The sequence below is a fragment of the Hypomesus transpacificus genome, chromosome 14, assembly GCF_021917145.1.
Source record: "Hypomesus transpacificus isolate Combined female chromosome 14, fHypTra1, whole genome shotgun sequence".
Classification (NCBI taxonomy): domain Eukaryota; kingdom Metazoa; phylum Chordata; class Actinopteri; order Osmeriformes; family Osmeridae; genus Hypomesus; species Hypomesus transpacificus.
The window spans coordinates 10,306,861-10,319,796 of NC_061073.1; the positions used below are offsets into that span (position 1 = coordinate 10,306,861).

Consider the following 12,936-nt stretch of genomic DNA (forward strand, 5'->3'; position numbering starts at 1 on the left):
AGTACAAACGGTTTCCAGCTTTCTCAGAAACGAACTGTATTATGAATATAACATTTTATACTACAATAGCCTACATATTTATGGAAGCAAATCAGTGACAACATTTTTTGAATTTTAAAAGGCATTGAATACTCAATATTAAACTTATACTGCTCTAGAGTTATGGATGTCATGTCATGGTCGTGTTTGCCATGAACTGGCCGGTAACAAACTATGCTGTTCAGTCTTCTATTAAGTAGGATTCATTTTCAGAGAATCGTGTTCTCACAAGTTTTTCACATGAATATATCCCAAGGCAGTATGATCCTTTTGGACATATTGGCGTAATGCCGCTTGCTACCGCCGTACAGTTTACAGCCTTCCGCCGATCACTACAGTCCCACCAGGCCGTGAAGGAAGGAAACGAGGGCACGTGGTAAGTGTATGAAACGGAACAGAGCCCGGTAGACCCGCTGATGACGACACCTTCCTCTGCTTGAAGTGACAGCTGCCCATGTTAGCGAGCGTGAATGTTTACTGTTAGACTCAGCAAATAACAAGTGTGTGATGTGATGCAAGTCCGGAGTGTTTACATGTACAGCTAGCTGAACAGGTGAGTTGAATGTAATCGTTTACATTATAACAGTGAACGGTTTGCGTAATTCCGTTTTTAGCTAGCTCGCTGCTGGTCACCGCTAAACGGCTAGCCAGCCTTGTACTTCTAGCTACAATTACGAAAGACTGAAGTTGGCTTTCTATAATCTTTCATGTTGGTTTGTTTGGAATGTGGTTATTTTGGGGGGTAAACATCATCAAGCGTTAGAGCCGCAGGAATTTTGGATGGCATTGGCTGTGGGCTAGTTGAAGCTAGGTGGTCTGGCTAGTTAGCTTCGCAAGTACTTTCAAAAGACGACAGGAGGCTAGTCAAGTGGTTTGATTGAGAGGTAGTCTAGATGCTGAAGTACTCTTGGTTAAGAAGATTGTATCACTCCCCAGTTATTTAAATGTGAGTTTCCAGGTTTGTTTGCTAGCTAGGCAGGTACAGTAATGTAATGGCTACTACTTAGTTGTAAGTTGCGATAATCGAGGGTCAGATTTGTAAAAGAGAGGGTTGGGTTTCTAGATGGCGTTTGTGAGCCAGGGTTTTCCACACATGAAGATAAATATGCATAATGGACCTTGAGACTGAGATTTTTAACCCAAGTTTTCTTGTAGTGCATACAACCCCTCGGACTGCAGTTAACCATAGTGGTGGTGTGTTTTAAAGCGGTTGAACACTTGACACCTTTTCGCTCTGTCCTGATAGACTTCAGCGATGAATCTAAACTAGGCAGTACAATGACAAGTTTTGAATGATTTCCAGAAAGAAAGAAGAAGAAAAACGAGCAGCAACTAGGCTGCATGATCTCAAAAAGGGGTTCGGTTTTTCCATCAACTTTAGGCCTATATTGTTATTTAACGAGAACTAGGCAACACACACATCAAATTAAGAAAAAATAGATTTAAACCTCATACTCAAACAAATTTGTCACTTATGAAAAATAGATGTAGGTCAGGTGAAGTCTAACTAACAGGTATGAAAGACCAGACACCAAGCCTGCCCTCAGTGTTGATCGCCCACGGTAACACTGCAGGCTCTGACCTAAACCGGGTTCGCATCCTTGGCTCCAGTAAATGTGCTGTTACCCGTTGGCTCCTCTGTGGTCACGAGGGAGGAGAGGTTTCCGTCCTCTGGGTGGGAGGCCTGCACGGCTGGTCACAAGGCACATTCTTCAGGGTTTCAGTCCAACATCTGATAGCTGCAGTCAGAGATGGGGGTGGAGTGATACCTAGCCATCCTGCCTCACCATGATTCCAGCCAGAGGCCATGTTAGACCCTGCTCTGCCCAGAGGCCCTGTTAGACCCTGCTCTGCCCAGAGGCTTTGTTAGACCGTGCCCCAGCTCTGGTCTGCTCTGGAAACATAATGGCATCATCGTTCTTGCGATTTCTCAAGATGATGCTGATATCTGCATCTGATGTCCTCTTTATGCAACGCAAAGAAGTGAGTAGCTCGTTCTGGAATAGGAGACTAAGTTTGTTACTGTAGAGCTCCTCAGTGGACTGATCGGATCCTGGTATCTTTCTTCCAGGCAAGGGAAATATGAGAGTGGATGCTTACTGATTACATGCTTACTGTTTACTTCTGTATAGTGAACATTCGTTTGAAGGACAACATTACAAACTATTTCTGACCTGGTATTGATTTTCCAATGCAGGTTAAAAGTAATGTGATTGCTGTGTACCTTTTCAAATTCTTTCTCAAATGATTCATGTCATAACAACCACATCCAGGTTTCATATTGACTGGTTTCAGTAACAGGCTAAATCTCATCTCAATTGTGCTGGAAAGTACCGTAGTGTCTTTCATATCAAACCAATCACGCTGTCTGCATAGTGAGTCTTATAAGACCTCTACATATGACACGATCAACTATCATAATTCCCACTGCAAAACCTTCCATGTTGACTCCTAGAATTTGAGGAAATATTTCCCAGGTATTCTACATAATGTCGACTCTTAAGGTGTGGGATCACTGATTACTGGATTAACTGGACTGCTCGTATGAAGATTATTTTAGTGATATTATGTTGCTGAACAAAACAAGGCTTTGAATGGTCATAACAATACCAGGGCTATAATGTGAAATCAATATACATTTAGTCAGTTTAATGTTCACGTTACTGTGTACACAGTCACCTTCCAGTCACCTTCCAGTTTATTCATCGGATTGCCCTTTTTCCAACCATGATATAAGCAAGCCCCAGAACGACCAACCCTGAAGTATCCCACTGGGTGGTCTGTCGTCCTCCCTGCCCGACCCATAACAACCCTGAAGTATCCCACTGGGTGGTCTGTCGTGTAGGGATGGGCATTCGACTAAATTGTCTTAATCGATCGTCGGGAGAATTAACGATCGATTTTCGATTAATCATTAACATTTTTATATTAAAATTCACAATTTATAGGCTATATTAAAATGCAGTGAAAATAGAAAAAACACAGCGTGTTGCCGCATTGAGATCTGTAGTGTAAAGGGCCCTATTATCGTCCACTCTAAATCTTCAACGTTCGGGGCCCCATTATCGTCCACAACCGTTTCTTCCGTTAATTTCTTAAAGAAGATATGCAGCAGCAACGAAAGAAAGTAACTCATCGATATGTACACATCTTATATTGCTGCACGCCAAATTACAGCTTCTTACTTCGAGATTTGAGTATGTAAATACGCTCTCAAACCGTATGTGTAGCATCTGCCTTCCGCAGCGTCAAACTGACAATTCTCCATTGAAAGTGGTTGGGTGATAATGATATAGTGAATGACGATAATGGGACCCCCTGGCTAACTGCTAAAATCAGGAAAGTAACATTTCTAGGCATATCCGGATTGGATTTAAATACCGGAATGTTATAATATAGGTGTGTATCTATATATTAAAGTGTAATGCTGTGACATAGGCCTAACGTTTTTAATTTGTATTATAACGACATTTTGGTAACATTGCTAACGAGCGTCGAGAACTAGGTGGACGATAATGGGACCCCTTACTAGGTATTACAAGAAAAACAACTATTTCTGTAACTCCTAGAAGCGGAGCCGACAGCTAGAAGCCTGTGTTCAAACACAACTGACTCTCGTTTTTTTCCGGCTAATTAACAAAGCTTCATAAAAACCTTCGCCCTCAGCAATACTGAAGGGTAGCATATCCATCTCGATGGACTTACAGATCCGTTGGGTAATTTTCTCTGCTCGTTGTGCATCGCAGCTCCTCCGTGCTAGCACCAAGAGCAGGATGCACCGCCACTAACCAGGGTCGGATGTACGTTCTTCAAGTGGTACATCATTTGAATCGTGGAGGAGATGTATTTATACTCAGCTTTGCAGTGTTGGCAGTGAGCAAAGTAATCTTTTAGTCAATATGGTCTCACGCTACACTTCGCCGTGACCTCTTCATATTTACTTTTGAAATAGCTACATGGAAACTCGCCGGTAATTGCCTGTGGCGTTTTGTTCCAAACATTGGCTCCATTTGGTAAAATGTTTAATTGCTGCCACATAGCGAAATCCATTGCAATCCTTCAAGACTCACACTACGCAACAGAACACGCATTAGTTTTATCGATGAACAAATAATGTTATTGACTAAATTCTTAATGATCAATAATCGATCGTCGATTAATTATGCCCATCCCTACTGTCGTCCTCCCTGCCCGACCCATAACCCCTGCTAGTGAAGATGCAGTTACGTTGTGAACCAGCTTTGGTAATTTAATTTCCGAAGACACTAACAAGCTCAGCTGAGAGGCAGATGTCTGGAGAATCACTGCTGCTTGTTTTCCATCTGAGCCAGTCCAGCCACACTCTAATCATCTTTAACTTCAACCACTCCTCACCTTCACAGCCCCCCTCGTCAACTTCAGTATCTCTCTAAACTGTGTCTGCTGTGCATTCCCTCATGACAGGCCTCTCTCTGTCCCCTGAGTGGACTAACAGTCTGATGGGATAGCCCGCCCCTCCCATGCTACAGCGTTAGTCTAGCATACAACACCTCCTCCTCTCCAGGAGTCCCAGGTCCTTATGGCTGTGTATGATGACACAGTTAGCCTAGCTTCAACTCCTCTCCTCCTCTCCAGGAGTCCCAGGTCCTTATGGCTGTGTATGATGACCCAGTTAGCCTAGCTTCAACTCCTCTCCTCCTCTCCAGGAGTCCCAGGTCCTTATGGCTGTGTATGATGACCCAGTTAGCCTAGCTTCAACTCCTCTCCTCCTCTCCAGGAGTCCCAGGTCCTTATGGCTGTGTATGATGACCCAGTTAGCCTAGCTTCAACTCTTCCCTCTTGGCTCTCGACGAAGGCGGTCGCATTTTTCTATCCTCCCCTCCCTGACCTTCCCTGCTTCGCTCTGTCTTGTCTGTCTTGTCTGTCTCAAGATACTCTCTCACCATCACTCTCCGAAACTGGAAGCATGGAATTAATTAGCTGGTCTCTCAATGCAATTGACACCATCTTCTCGAAGAGAAGCTCGGGTTCGGGGGAACCCAAATGTCCGGACGGGACGTTTGCAGCTGGCTACACGATGGACGCGTGGGACAATTGGCGTGTCGTGTGTCTAGCGGCGCTTTCCGTTGAGGATGTTGAAGACATCTTTATTTTCGGAACCATGATTACAGGCTTTCTGCTGTGTGGATTAGGCGGTTGGCTTGTGTATCGGAAAGTAAGGAAACGGCTGCAGCCATCAAAAGCCCCCTTAGGCTGCCCGACCTGATTGAGACGGTGGGCAGAGCCGTTGGAGCACTGACTGTGAACTTACAGCAGAATAGGGAGTACAACAGGGATAAGTTCGCGGCTCAGCAAAGAAGGTTTGAGGATCTGGAGGCCTTCCTGAAGGGTGGACGTGAAAATTGAGTCGCATCTACTCGTCTAAACATCTACACCAATCTCATCTACTTTCGGCCCCGTAACCAGCTCAGGCCTTGGCCAAGGCCGTTGCTGGAAAACAACTCCCCTGGAGAGCGCTGAAGCGAGACTATCTTGCTCTTCCCTTTCCACTCCCCCACAATCAACATCTGTGGCTTGGTCTCTACCCGGGTCATGACCAAGGACGTCTCCTTGCCAACACTATCTGCATAGAGAGACTCGGACTGATTGTGGCCTAGGTCGAGGGCGCCAACCCAGACCTACTCACACACTAACTTTCACCTACTACAGATACCACCACCCCCCCACCCCCATCCAACGCCTTCGATTGCTTTTCCCTGGGTGGCTGGCGGGTCTGTGTCCAGCGCCTATTACGGTCGCAGGTCCAGATGCTGCTGGTCTACCCCACCGCCCTTTCCCATTGCAAGTGTTTGTAATGTTGTGTTGTTAATGTTTGTGGGCTTATGTGCTGAGGTTTTTGCCTGTTCCCATACTGTACTCCTCTAGGAGCATTGTATGGGGGTTGCCTTTTTCTCTCCTCCTCTCTCCTCATGTTATGCTTTGCTGTAATCTTTCTGGTGGGCGCCTTTGATGGCTGCCTAGGTAGGCTCTCCTGCCAAATCAAATTCCGTGTCTGTGCAAACTTTCATGGCCAATAAACATCAATTCAAAAAAAAAACTCCTCTCCTCCTCTCCAGGAGTCAGTGTCCCAGGTCCTTATGGCTGTGTATGATGACCCAGTTAGCCTAGCTTCAAATCCTCTCCTCCTCTCCAGGAGTCAGTGTCCCAGGTCCTTATGGCTGTGTATGATGACCCAGTTAGCCTAGCTTCAACTCCTCTCCTCTCCAGGAGTCCCAGGTCCTTATGGCTGTGTATGATGACCCAGTTAGCCTAGCTTCAACTCCTCTCCTCCTCTCCTGGAGTCCCAGGTCCTTATGGCTGTGTATGATGAGGACCTCCTGAAGAATCCCTTCTATGCAGCGCTGGAGAAGCAGAGGCCAGACCTCTGTGTTCGAGTGGCAGAGAGCCATGGCATAGTGAGTACCAGCTGGCCCTCAACGCACACACACTGGACTGATCAGTATATGGATCAGCCACAGTAAATGATGTGTTTATGTGGCGCTAACTGTCATGTTTGTTGCTGCTGTTCAAGCTAGTTCAGAAGGTCTCTGTGTGTGTCGTGTAGGCTGTGTGCAGTCTGGCTGGTAACCACGGTTTATGTCTGACTGTAAAAAGGGCTATACAAATAACCTTTTCTTTTGGATCATGTGAGTTGATAAGGCACACTCACACACATAGACACCACACCAGTTGACTTTCCCGTCATTGTGGATGGCTGTAGCCAATCACATTGTCACGGGTGTCGGCTTACAGCCAGTTTGCGTTATCATAAAAATTGTTTTGGTAGAAGCAGAAACACAGCTCGGAGTAACTACATTTTTTCTGATCACGGTATCTGAGAAATACACAAAAAAACTTTTGTCAAAGCCAGTTTCAAGTCATGTAAAACAGTTAATTACAATATGGCCGGTCTTGTCTTTGTCGTGCCACAGGTCCTAGTGCCCTGTCGAGGAAGCCTAACAGGCCCTGCTTACACAGCAGCCCAGTTCAACACGTATGTTTTACAGCCTGCTGGAGAAGGATATCAAACTCTAGATGGAAAGGTAACATTCGCCATGGTGCTCCAACAGCACAGTCGGCCATGCTAGGCATTTGGATTCTACCGTACTTCTTATAAATCAAATTCCCAAAACACTGTTGCAGTTATTTACACATTTAGTATACCACATGTCCCACCCATGTATAATAAAACCTACAGCCCTGAGCATGACGTGTCATGCTCATAAATGTTCGAAGCTAGGCCTTGACTGTGTGTTGTGTGTGTGTGTTGTGTGTGTGTGTGTGTGTGCTGCTTGCTGTGGTCCAGGAGATCAGTATCCAGGACCGGCAGGTGAGGCTGGGTGCAGGCTTCCAGGCCCCAGCCTCCATCCCCATCCTGTTTGAGGAGACCTTCTACAACGACAAGGAGCAGAGTTATAGCATCTTGTGCATCTCCAGGCCCATCCACACGGATCAGAGCCAAGGTACCCTCGCTTGCACGCCTGTGTCATACAGGGTGTCACGTAAAACTGCACCTAAACCAATCTAAACCCTCAAGGACAAATTCATTAAGGGGAAAAGATAGGAAACCCTTTGGAGGAGCAGTTCAATGAGGGATCCTCTCCTTCAGTGACAGTTGAAAGGAAATATGTTTCACTCTTGTCATATCACTCTTTGTGGATCTGTTTAAATGTATGTACCTCCCTCTCTCTCCCTCTCATCCCTCCCTCCTGGGTGATCTCCTCCCCTCCCCCAGCTGAACAGAGTCCTGGGCCGACGCTGCACTGTCTGAGAAACGTGGAGGACGTTAAGGACTTCCTGGGTCGCCACACGGAGAAGCTGGACCGCTTCATCTCCAGCTTCTGTCACTCCTTCAGGGAGCAGGAGAGGAGGGGGCTACGCCACCACATCGTGAGGCTCTCACACTACTCCAACCGCATTTCAACATCAGCACATTCCAAATTCAAATCTCTTTTTTATTTTATAGCCCTTTTTACAAGCAATGTCACAGGGATATACCCACAACCCATATAACTGTGTCCAAACCAACCTTCACCTCATTCCAGCCCTCCTTCAGCTTACTGTTTTACTGTGTTTTTGACATTAAGGGTTACATATAGTGAAAGACTCTTATCCCTGAATCTAATGATCCTTTATATCATATGCTGAGGCCATATGAGTCACCTGAAGGTGTGCGTTCCAGCTGAACACAGCCTGACATGAAGGCTTCCTGTGTCCTTCCAGGACTCTGTGAACGCCCTCTACACCAAGTGTCTTCAGTGTCTGCTGAGAGACTCGCGCCTGGTGAGTACAGCCAGGATGTGAAGCGCGCTGCTGCATACCGTGCATACCCGTGAGGGAGATCTGATTGGTGGAACGGCCTGTCTTTCAGAAACTGCTGGCCAAACAGGAGCTCCAGATGACTCTCCTGAAGCAGGCGGTGGAGGTGGGCGGGTTCGCACGCGGCATCTGAGATGTTCTTTCTCCTTTATTTTTCTTCCTCTCTCACCTGCGTTCAGCGATGGCATCTGCTCGATGTCTTTATTATTAATATTATTGTAATAAACGTTCTGTCTTTCAGATGTATATTCATCATGGTATCCATGATTTAATATTTAACTTTGTGGGAACGCTTGAAGCCAGCCAGGTATGAACTTCTAACTGTTCTGTAAGCACACGTGCATGGTTGTGTAGACTGTTGATGGGAACAGTGAAAGTGATGGCTGCACATGGCCTGCTGACGGCTCTGCTGTTGTTTGAACCCAAACAGGATGCTGCCTTCAACAAAACCACCAGAAGCCTTCAGGACCTGCAGCTGAAAGATCTGGGCGTGAAACCTGAATTCAGGTCAGTTTAACAGACACTCATGAATTCTACAAACCCTCAGTGGCTGGACAGTAGTCACGTCACTCTCAGCTACGCTACTTTGACCTACAGTACTTTAACCTACAGTACTTTGTATATCTCAAGCTAACATGTTTACCCAGTACTGTATATCTCAAGCTAACATGTTTACCCAGTACTGTATATCTCAAGCTAACATGTTTACCCGGTACTGTATATCTCAAGCTAACATGTTTACCCAGTACTGTATATCTCAAGCTAACATGTTTACCCAGTACTGTATATCTCAAGCTAACATGTTTACCCAGTACTGTATATCTCAAGCTAACATGTTTTCTGTCTCCAGCATCAACATCCCTCGTGCCAAGAGGGCCCTGGGGGATCTGAACCACTGCACATCTCCCCTCCACAAGGTGCTCTGCCTCCACAAGGTGGCCCTCACCATCATGCAGTCTCCTAGCCGCACAGGTGTGTGTGTGTGTGTCGCCCCCAAAGCAGTACACTGTATTAAAGGCTGAAAGAGGTGAACAACTGTTTAAAGCATAGAAGCGCAAATAACCTTAGCTTGGCGTACTATGAATGAGGTGTGTGTGTGTGTGTCAGTCTGAATCAGTCCCTCTCACTCTCTCTGTAATATGATTTACTGTTGTGGACACATCGAACAATACGCCAACTGTCACCGCTTAAATGGTTCGCCAGAATGTTTTTCTAAGTTCTTCCTTGCAGAACAACACACCTCTGTATGTGCAGAGTGGCCTGACCCTCCTGACCCGCTCGAATTTACATCCAATTTAGCAGTTCACTCCCGAGCAAGCAGAGCATGTTTACCAGGACAGAGAGAGTCGAGCAGAGCATGTTCACCAGGACAGAGAGTCAAGCAGAGCATGTTCACCAGGACAGAGTCGAGCAGAGCATGTTCACCAGGACAGAGTCGAGCAGAGCATGTTCACCAGGACAGAGTCAAGCAGAGCATGTTCACCAGGACAGAGAGAGTCGAGCAGAGCATGTTCACCAGGACAGAGACAGTCAAGCAGAGCATGTTCACCAGGACAGAGACAGTCAAGCAGAGCATGTTCACCAGGACAGAGAGAGTCAAGCAGAGCATGTTCACCAGGACAGAGAGAGTCAAGCAGAGCATGTTCACCAGGACAGAGAGAGTCAAGCAGAGCATGTTCACCAGGACAGAGTCGAGCAGAGCATGTTCACCAGGACAGAGTCAAGCAGAGCATGTTCACCAGGACAGAGAGTCAAGCAGAGCATGTTCACCAGGACAGAGAGAGTCAAGCAGAGCATGTTCACCAGGACAGAGAGAGTCAAGCAGAGCATCTTCACCAGGACAGAGAGTCAAGCAGAGCATGTTCACCAGGACAGAGAGAGTCAAGCAGAGCATGTTCACCAGGACAGAGACAGTCAAGCAGAGCATGTTCACCAGGACAGAGAGAGTCAAGCAGAGCATGTTCACCAGGACAGAGAGAGTCAAGCAGAGCATGTTCACCAGGACAGAGAGAGTCAAGCAGAGCATGTTCACCAGGACAGAGAGAGTCAAGCAGAGCATGTTCACCAGGACAGAGAGTCAAGCAGAGCATGTTCACCAGGACAGAGAGAGTCAAGCAGAGCATGTTCACCAGGACAGAGAGAGTAAAGTGAGGCTGAACAGGGTGGCATCGTGGCACTATTGAAGGAATACACGCTAGGGGGGCAGATAGCTGAGTGGTTAGGGAGTCGGGCTATTAATCAGAAGGTTGCCATTTCGATTCCCGCTGCACCGTTCTACAGTGTTTCTGTAGGTCAGTCAAGAAACAGTGTGTGTTTACTAGCAAAGTAAGCCCATTTCAGCTAACAGGCCATTTCCTTCAGCTGGTGTTCCTTGTGTTCCTCTGCAGTGAGCATGGAGGCAGTGTGTGCAGACGACCTGCTCTCTGTCATTCTGTATCTACTGGTCAAGACGGAAATCCCTAACTGGTGAGTGAGAGGCCTGGTTAGGGTTAGGCTTGGTTAGGGTTAGGCTTGGTTAGGGTTAGGCCTGGTTAGGGTTAGGCCTGGTTAGAGAGGCCTGGTTAGAGAGGCCTGGTTAGAGAGGCCTGGTTAGAGAGGCCTGGTTAGGGTTAAGCCTGGTTAGAGAGGCCTGGTTAGAGAGGCCTGGTTAGGGTTAAGCCTGGTTAGAGAGGCCTGGTTAGAGAGGCCTGGTCAGAGAGGCCTGTTAGAGAGGCCTGGTCAGAGAGGCCTGGTCAGAGAGGCCTGGTTAGAGAGGCCTGGTTAGAGAGGCCTGGTTAGAGAGGCCTGGTTATAGAGGCCTGGTTAGAGAGGCCTGGTTAGAGAGGCCTGGTTAGAGAGGCCTGGTCAGAGAGGCCTGGTCAGAGAGGCCTGGTTAGAGAGGCCTGGTCAAAGAGGCCAGGTTAGAGAGGCCTGGTTATAGAGGCCTGGTCAGAGAGGCCTGGTTAGAGAGGCCTGGTTAGAGAGGCCTGCTCAGAGAGGCCTGGTCAGAGAGGCCTGGTCAGAGAGGCCTGGTTATAGAGGCCTGGTCAGAGAGGCCTGGTTAGAGAGGCCTGGTTAGAGAGGCCTGCTCAGAGAGGCCTGCTCAGAGAGGCCTGCTCAGAGAGGCCTGCTCAGAGAGGCCTGCTCAGAGAGGCCTGCTCAGAGAGGCCTGCTCAGAGAGGCCTGCTCAGAGAGGCCTGGTCAGAGAGGCCTGCTCAGAGAGGCCTGGTCAGAGAGGCCAGGCTTTCACACTGGGGTGATGATTCCCTGAACTGTGACTGTCGGTGCTTTTCCAGAGCACAATAGCGGCTCGACTCGCTAGGTTCTCGTTTCCCACTGAAGATGATTCTCCCTTTGTGTGGCTGGTCGTCATATAGCACCACTGCACAAATCACTTGTCGGCAACCACAAGACTACAAAAAATTGCTATTACAGACAGTCAATATTAAATGGCACTAATGGTAGCATGGATATAAAAAAATGCCGGGTTTGAGCAGTGTCCGTGTGTCGTGACTCTGTCTGATCACTCTAGTCTGCTATGTTTTCATATCACCTTTGGTGTCACTTTTCAAATGGCTTGGAACCTCAACTTAGAGTTTCCAAGATAAGTACCAGGTAGGCACCAGGTACCAGATTTGCGTAATGAAAAGCCTGAAACTATGCAGTGGAAAAGCACCAAATGACCGACCAGGATAGATATCTTTTTTATATTTGATCCCTGAAGTTAAGAAAGGTATTTGTTGAACCTGAAGTTAGCTTGGCGTTGTTCGGCGGTGTAGCCGTGCTAACGAGCTGCCTCTTTCAGGATGGCTAACCTGAGCTACATCAAGAACTTCCGCTTCAGTCAGAGTGCCAAGGACGACCTGAGCTACTGTCTGACCTCCTTCGAGGCAGCGGTGGAGTTCATCAGCCAGGGCAACCTCCGGCAGGGCCGGCCGGTACGTCCTGGAGACCCCGCCCACGCACTGCCCCGCAGAGTCCCGCGCACAACATGGTTTGATTTGTGCGCTTGTTGAGATACAAGCATCTCAGACAATAGCCTTGTATAAGGTATGTGTGTGTGTGTGTGTTGCAGGGCTGTGGGGACCTGAATGACAAGACTGTGTTCAGACAGAAGATGAGCTTGCTCTCTCAGAATGCTGCTACCCCCATAGACTGTCTGTTTGAGGTGAGCCCCTGCCCCTCCCCCAGCCCCTCCCCCAGCCCCAGCCCCTCCCCCAGCCCCTCCCCCTCCCCCAGCCCCTCCCCCAGCCCCTCCCCCAGCCCCTTTCAGGGGTCATGGTGGGTTTGATGCATTCCTCATGTAGGCCCCTTTTGTTTCACCATAGAACAGCAGCTGGTCAATACATTTGAAGAGGTTTCTTTTTTGAAGGACCTGTTTTCTAATTGGTGTGTGTGTGTGTGTTTGTGTGTGTGTGTGTGCGTGTGTGTGTGTGTGCGCAGCACATCGCCGGCGGTAACGAGGCGGAGGTGGAGCGTCTGCTGGGTGAGGCTGAGAGAGAGGAGGAGGAACTCAGGATGTGTCATCCTCTCTGCTCCTGTGACCACTGTGAGCTCAAGCTGTCTGGGTCAGTACGCACA

At 47.8% G+C, this 12,936-nt stretch overlaps 1 protein-coding gene across 1 annotated transcript in view; it reads left to right on the top strand.

Annotated features, from left to right (window-relative positions):
- The first annotated feature begins 445 nt into the window (after positions 1–445).
- Positions 446–12,936, top strand: part of ankrd27 (ankyrin repeat domain 27 (VPS9 domain)) — a 36,363-nt gene continuing 23,872 nt past the window's right edge. The window contains exons 1-14 of the mRNA XM_047033504.1: positions 446–592; positions 6,366–6,473; positions 6,990–7,100; positions 7,364–7,520; positions 7,793–7,947; positions 8,281–8,340; positions 8,429–8,482; positions 8,618–8,683; positions 8,807–8,883; positions 9,227–9,348; positions 10,764–10,842; positions 12,161–12,293; positions 12,431–12,523; positions 12,799–12,923. Of these exons, the coding sequence (XP_046889460.1) occupies positions 6,372–6,473; positions 6,990–7,100; positions 7,364–7,520; positions 7,793–7,947; positions 8,281–8,340; positions 8,429–8,482; positions 8,618–8,683; positions 8,807–8,883; positions 9,227–9,348; positions 10,764–10,842; positions 12,161–12,293; positions 12,431–12,523; positions 12,799–12,923 (1,334 nt within the window). The 5' untranslated portion in view covers positions 446–592; positions 6,366–6,371. The remainder of the gene's footprint in view (positions 593–6,365; positions 6,474–6,989; positions 7,101–7,363; positions 7,521–7,792; positions 7,948–8,280; positions 8,341–8,428; positions 8,483–8,617; positions 8,684–8,806; positions 8,884–9,226; positions 9,349–10,763; positions 10,843–12,160; positions 12,294–12,430; positions 12,524–12,798; positions 12,924–12,936) is intronic.